At 38.6% G+C, this 7,323-nt stretch overlaps 1 protein-coding gene across 1 annotated transcript; it reads left to right on the top strand.

The window, feature by feature from the left end:
* Window positions 1-521: 521 nt before the first annotated feature.
* Window positions 522-6,439, top strand: LOC107590332 (aristaless-related homeobox protein-like). Its single transcript, XM_016279037.1, has 5 exons — window positions 522-754; window positions 1,443-1,980; window positions 3,593-3,638; window positions 5,109-5,428; window positions 5,869-6,439. Exons 1-5 carry the CDS (start codon window positions 571-573, stop codon window positions 6,122-6,124), a joined length of 1,344 nt encoding a protein of 447 aa, XP_016134523.1. The 5' UTR covers window positions 522-570; the 3' UTR covers window positions 6,125-6,439.
* Window positions 6,440-7,323: the final 884 nt, after the last annotated feature.

Raw genomic sequence — 7,323 nt, 5'->3', positions numbered from 1 at the left:
TTTGTATAGGCCTAGTGTATTTTAACTGAAGATCCCTTCTTATTTTTATTAATTTTATTTTTTATATATATTTGGAATTTTAAAAAGACACGATATAATAATAATAATAATAATATACATTTTAGTTATGATCAAAATAAAACATCCAGCATCTTGGTAAGTAAAACATGTTTCTGAATGCGTTTTCCCACTTGTTTAGATAAATCATTTGATTTCAATTCAGAGTTTTTATTTATCTGCAACGTAGGCTATTTAGTCTTTCTTAATTAATCTAATTTCAGTCTAAATGTGGAGGTGCTTATCCAGGAACTTCAGTAATCCATCACAACATTCGCTGAGTTCATACCGTTTAACTTTTAAAAGAAAAACATATAAAGATCCCCCTTGTTCCCTTGGGAGCCAATCAGATTTGCGTTACACGTCAATGCAACAGAATGGAGAGCGGAGCTACTGTGGATCAGTGCATATGGCATTAGCGGCCAGGCTGGGATAGGCAAGAGAGACGTTTCAGATACAGTGCGAGAGAGAGAAACAGTCACCCGCTAGAGCACAACCTCGGACGATACAAATATGACTAGTCAGTACGACGACGATAGCCGCGACCGAAGCGAATATAAAAGCAAGTCGCCCACCGTGCTTTCTTCCTACTGCATAGACAGTATACTGGGCAGAAGAAGCCCGTGTAAAGTCAGACAGCTGGGAGCGCAAAGTTTGTCAGTACCTGTCAGACCGAACCACGACCAGTCAGCTGAAGGTAAGCGCCATAACGCTTTGACGTTATCTTTTTTATGCCGTTTTCAGTTTTTTCACAAACATGGCATACACTTAATTGATTTCGCGCGCATTTAACTTCACAGTTGTAGAAATGTGTACAGAAATAGTGTCCTGGTGGTCAGAAGCAACACATCTGGGTGTGAAAAAGTCTTGAGAACCTCTCATTTAAAAAAAATAATAATAATAATTAAACGAGTAGCGTTGAAATGCTTCATTTGTTAAAATAAATGTTTTAAAAAGGCTTCACAACTTTATGCCATTTGATAATCTTTTTAAGTTCCTTAGAAAACCGTGAAAGAATCCATGGGACTTCTAAATGGACCAATACTTTGATCATGCCAACAAAAAAGTATATAGCCTAGCTAACCATGTTTTGACCATGGTAAGCATTCAGTATTGTATATATCAAATTACCACTTGACAGCCATCACTGTACTAATATTGAAGAACCTGTAAAAAAATAACCATATAATAAACTCAAGAACAAAAATGGTTCTTGATATGCTCTTGGCTGAACCACCCCAAAAAAATATTTTTAAGAGTGCGTAATATTTATAATACACCCTAAAGCTGAACAAGTGAATGTGCGTATATAATGCTGTCTTAATTTACAGTACTTGGGGCTTTTAAAAATATTACATTGTTTTATTTTTTAATCACCTCTAAAGAGAACTCGTTTGACTCGGACATGCACCTGCCGCACAAACTGCGCCGGCTCTACGGCCCTGGGGCGAAGTACCTGGACTCCGGGAGGGGGTTTCACGAGCACCTAGAGAAGGGTGAGAGGGAGAGGCTGCTGGACCAAGCCTGTGAGAGTCTCAAAATCAGCCAAGCGCCACAAGTCAGCATCAGCCGTAGCAAGTCGTACAGAGAGAACGCGCCCTTCAGCCAGAGTGATGAAGGCCAGAGCCCCGAGCACACGGCCCAGGAGCTGGTGGAGCTCAGCACGCTGAAGTTTGAAGAGGATGTTGTCAAAGAGGAGGCGTGCGGAGACGCCAGTCTGTCTCCCAAGGATGAAGAGAGCCTGCACAACGATGGGGATGTAAAAGATGGAGAGGACAGTATGTGTCTGTCGGCCGGCAGCGACTCGGAGGAAGGGATGCTTAAACGGAAGCAGAGAAGATACAGGACTACCTTCACGAGCTATCAGCTGGAGGAATTGGAGAGGGCCTTCCAGAAAACACACTATCCTGATGTGTTCACCAGGTAGATACACCGCATATTATGGTTCATAGATTTTGACAACAACGATGACAGAAAACAATAATTCATGTCATATTATGAACAAAATGCATGCCTTAGAATATGTCCGAGTATTTTTTCTAAATATAAAAAGTAAATACAAAATAAATGTATATAGGTGAATTCAGATCTGTATACATTTGAACTATCATTATATAAATCGAAAGAACATCAGTATTCCATACTTTAATTGATTTTTCCAATACAAATCTAGTAACATTCGATGAATTTAATTAAACTCTAAATATTTTTTAACATACATCAAATATTTGTACAAAAAAATACAAAGCCCACAAATATATATTTTTTGAAAACATTTCATTATGTAAATATCAATCAATTCAAAAAGGGTAGATTCATGAAACAAAACCTTCTGTTGTGGATATAGCCTACTATATTCCGTTTAGAAGCTACATTTTATTCTGCTTTGCTTTTCTAGAAAATAAAATTGCATCCTTTTTATCGTTTTATATTAAATGGAGGAGATAATCGGCGTGACATTCTGTACAATATATCAGAGAAATAATCACTCAAATGTGTGCAGACTCGTTTATGTCCTGTCCTGTACAATTTCTTCTTATACGACTGATAATATCATTAATACTGCTGGCGCATAGTATCACTGTGAACATTCGTGACCGTAAAAATAAATATATGTGGGCCTTAAGAGAGCTCAAGACCAGCAGCAGCCTAATTCAAGCTCAAATGTTAATAGATTAATAGATTGAATTAAGATGTTTATTTAACTGTGACTGTCCTGAAGGGGTTTAGGCACATTTTTGGGTTCATGTTAATTTGGAACAACATTAGAAAAGTAAGCCATAAAAATGCCGACAAGACGAACTGAAATATAGGTTCAACATTACAAACAATTAAAAATGTCAGGGTTTTAAAAAAAATAGCATAATAAAATTAGGCCTATTTTTATAAGGATGTGATGGTATTACTTATGTCATGGATATAAAATTTGAGTTACACTATTTTGTTTATTAAATATGTTGCTATACAATTGATGTCCTTTATTTAATAAATAACGGAAATCACAGTTTACGAAATTTGAACGTTAATAAGAATTTTGTTTTGAACTTTATTTTGAAAACATTGCCCTACATTTATTCGTAGTCAAGTTGCATGAAAGAAAAAGAATCAATATGCCACACAACATAAGTCTATCAAATAAAAAATAGCAGTCTGCTTAATGACAAATTTACCCGAGGACCGTAAATTTGTCTTTAACCAAAATGTTCATTGTTGATCACGAAATATCGATGTTTTTATTGACGTGGTAGATAATTGTCAAATTTAGCCAGGTGTATTTTCAGTAAATGCTCAATTGTAATATAACAGTCTAGATGCCATTATTTCCATCATTATGTTGTTACAGTCAGTGCACTAAAGCCTCGCACAACGAAACGACCCATTATGAAAAACTTACAAGTTATCCGTTCGATTCTCATCAACCCCAAATTGCTTTGATAGGTTTCTGACAATTTAGGCAAAATCAGTTTTCTTACGGTGTTTGTGAAGGGGGAAAAAACCCTGCACACATTTTGATGATCTATATTTTCTATTCCAGAGAGGAGCTCGCGATGAGGCTGGATCTGACAGAAGCGCGCGTGCAAGTGAGTGCTTACTTTTCTTTCTAGCACAAAAATAAAACAAAACGGAAAAAATAGATATAATTGAAATGCATAATAATATTAACGTGTACTGTATAAAACACAGTTGAGAACCTTGACTCCATTCAGATGTTAAAAGGATTTCAGTTGCAGCGAATTGAGAAAAAATTGCTTATAATATGACAACTTGTCGACATTTTGAAGTTAAAGATTAACACTAAATGATGTGAGCCTGCGAATTCTTGCAATTTGCTTACTTATAGACGTTAAGACAATATACCTAATGGTCTATTATTTAATTTCACTTTAAAGTGACAATCGTAAACTTGGTTAAATGACCCTGTACGTCATGGCAAGGTCTTTCCTGTTATCTAAAGTTATTATACACAATAGAGCGAACATTTTAGCGGCAATTACACAGACGCCCCTGATTCATAAAAGCGCACTTAGCGAGAGAGCAAACACTGCTATTCCAGGGAGAAAATGGTGTTTGAATTCTCATCGCCTGCGCGGGGGAGAGGGAGGGGTAGGGGGGATAATGCTATTTGATTTCCCATTTTGTGATTGCAATAGACCGGCATTGATCCGATGCTTTGCACTTGGAACGAGTGAGAGACTATTAAGGGTGTTTGCCACCCCTCCTTTCTCTATTCAAAGCGTGGCTGGCATGTTCAAACCTAACTCTCATAACCAAAGAGACAGTGCAAACATGAGGAAGCTACCAGGGTTATTGGCTGTGTAAAACAACAGATGTCAATTTGGAGATGTGGGAGAACAAATCACTTAACAGGCTAGATCAGGAGGTGATAAAGCTAATAAATGCCCCAGGGGCCACGTAATGCAAAACTGTTTGGAGCATTTGTGAGGGGGGGCAAGGTCCCTGTTGGTTTGTCTCTTGACACTTTCCTTCATTATGAAGTCCCTATCTGCAGGTCATGTTCTTGCGGCACAACCTGGTGGGGTTCAGCAGGATAGGAGGGGGATTGCGGGAAAGTTAAATAGCCTTTTCAAGCAACTTACATTTGGAGGAATTTAATTTAAGTGCATTAATTGTTATTAGATGCCGTTCAGCTGTTATTCCGACATCTTTTGTTAACACGGCTCTTAATTACCACGCTCCACCCTGTTTTTTTGCTCGGCCTGAACCAGACTTTAATTAGCAAAGTAAGGGTAACAGACCGTAAGTTCGGGGCCATGTAATTACCCTTGACTTCCAGCCTATTTGTCACCTCATTAAAGCGAACCAAATATTGCACATGAACAAGAGCGACAAGCTCATGCTTAAACGACCATGCAGGCTGTCAGGTAAAATATAAATGGCTTTGGATCAGAAACGGGAAGGGACAACTTCTCAAGGCCAGCTATTTAAGCATGTTCCTCACTTCAAACTTAATCGCATAGATGCATTCATCTGAACACCAGCGGTTATAATTAAAGTTAGGACTTTAATGAGGCTTCTGTCCCAACTCTCAGGTTTGGTTTCAAAACCGAAGGGCGAAGTGGAGGAAACGTGAAAAGGCAGGTGTCCAGGCTCACCCCACAGGCTTGCCCTTTCCCGGGCCTCTGGCAGCCGCTCACCCCTTGAGTCACTACCTGGAAGGAGGACACTTCCCACCTCACCCAGCTCTGGAGTCAGTGTGGACCGCCGCAGCAGCAGCTGCTGCTGCATTCCCAGGCCTGGCACCACCCCCAAACAGCTCTGCCCTCCCTCCTGCCACACCCCTCGGCCTAGGAACCTTCCTGGGCACAGCGATGTTCAGGCATCCAGCCTTCATTGGACCTACTTTTGGCAGGTACAGACCATTTGCGATCACAAGGTTCCAAAAGGAGGCTTTGCCAGTGATGCCATAGAAGAACCATTTTGGGTTCTCCAAAGAACCTATCAGTAAACAATTCTTAAAAGAAATATTTTTATTAGAGTGAACATTTTAATTATCTAAAGAACCTTTAGACCTCCAGTCTAAAGATCATTTTGTGCAATGGCAAGGTTCCATTGATGTTAAAGGTTCTTTGTGGAACCATAGATGCCAATAAATAACCTTTATTTCTAAGAGTGTAATATATATACGTATATATTAATAACCACATCTAAAAATGGCTATGGCTCTTCTTTTGTACCCTGGACTCATCCGACTGCTGCTAAACCTAAAGATTATCTGTATAATCATTGGTGTGAGCATGTTTCCGTATGAGTGCAGTACACTTTATCACAGGATCTTTCTCTTCTGTTTAGACTCTTCTCAAGTATGGGTCCTCTGACCAGTGTTTCCACGGCCGCTGCTCTCTTGCGCCAAACTGCACCGCCAGTGGAGGGTCCAGTGCTGCCACCGACAACCCTGCCAGAACCTTCTTCTTCCTCGTCCTCTATGGCCGCCGACCGCAGGGCATCCAGCATTGCAGCACTGCGTCTCAAAGCAAAGGAACATTCGGCCCAGTTGACCCAACTGAACATCCTGCCATCTGGCAATGCAGGGAAGGAAGTGTGCTGATCCTTCTCCTTAAAAACAAAACAAAATATTAAAGAAACCATCTCAACAAAAAAGCATGACCAAATCCGTTTAGCACTAGCACACCGGAGACCCGTTCGACACTGGAGTCATCACCAAGTTACTCTGCCTCCCACTGGACATCATCAAAATTTACACAGTGCACCAAACATCTTTCAAAACCCTGAACATAAAGATTCTGAGTGTAATGTAGGCACCTCAGAGGGTAAGTTAGGGAGGCTGTGCTTGGTAAATCCATTACATCAATTTGGTAAAAAACACATTTACACCCACACAGAGAGGAGTCATTGGAACCACACTGCAATACAAACAAAACTGGTCATTTCTTCCTAGTCTTCTCTCAGTGCTGAAGCAGAGATGGGTCAATATGCCAAAGGGAACTATCACAACCAGCTACCCATCCTGAACCATATCCATTCATGTTTTTGGCCTCAGTATTGGCAAAACAAATCAAATTTCTGAAAACGAATACTCAGCTTTACTTTCTGTTTGTTTCCCACTCTTATGTTAAATATGATATTTAGGAGAAAAAAATAATGAAAAATAAATGTTTTGTTTTAAGGAGGAACAATGTGAAAATCTAAACTTTAGCCTGTTTACTGATCTGCTAAGGTTATCCTGTGTAAATATAGCTCTGTTTAAAAAATAGTTTATTTCAAAAGATGTTTTGAGAATATGCTCTCGGTGTAGTACTGTAGGAATGGTTTCACGTAGATTCATCCTTTGTTCGTTTGATTCAAATTTTAGATTTTTAGATGATTATTTATGTCTTCCCGGTAGAGAGCTTGAAATCCAGACCGGGAAGTTTTGCTATTCAGTGAGAAATTTCCCTGTCGCGCGCAGGGACCAAGTCGGAATAAAAGAAACTGGTGAAACAGAGATCCTTCTGTATTATTTACAAATGATAATACGAATTGAATTTAGTGAAATAATAAGTTTACACTTTTTAAAGGTTATCAATCATTTTTATTTTATGATTTTTATATTTTAATAAAAATTTAAAAAATCACACCATTGATATAACTTGGCAAAAAAAAAAATCAGCAGTTCTAAAATGAAGCAAATAAAACTGAATTAAATACATCTTCACATATTTAAAATAATACACAATTTTCCTTGTTAAAATTAAATGTGTTGATCACAAAAAAAAAATCTGCGAAATATTGCTAATATTTTTTTTA

The sequence above is a fragment of the Sinocyclocheilus grahami genome, unplaced genomic scaffold, assembly GCF_001515645.1.
Source record: "Sinocyclocheilus grahami isolate Dianchi unplaced genomic scaffold, SAMN03320097.WGS_v1.1 scaffold126.1, whole genome shotgun sequence".
NCBI classification, from domain to species: Eukaryota; Metazoa; Chordata; class Actinopteri; order Cypriniformes; family Cyprinidae; genus Sinocyclocheilus; species Sinocyclocheilus grahami.
The sequence above is the reverse complement of the archived record's forward strand: the minus strand, read 5'-3'. Positions and strand labels throughout refer to the sequence as shown.

What these genes read in the sequence shown, in the direction of transcription:
- LOC107590332 (XM_016279037.1), top strand. Translation starts at nt 571, where the DNA reads ATGACTAGTCAGTACGACGACGATAGCCGCGACCGAAGCGAATATAAA. An exon ending in CCACGACCAGTCAGCTGAAG is followed by an intron (nt 755 to 1,442) that starts GTAAGCGCCATA and finishes TCACCTCTAAAG; the next exon opens with AGAACTCGTTTGACTCGGAC. An exon ending in ATTGGACCTACTTTTGGCAG is followed by an intron (nt 5,429 to 5,868) that starts GTACAGACCATT and finishes TCTTCTGTTTAG; the next exon opens with ACTCTTCTCAAGTATGGGTC.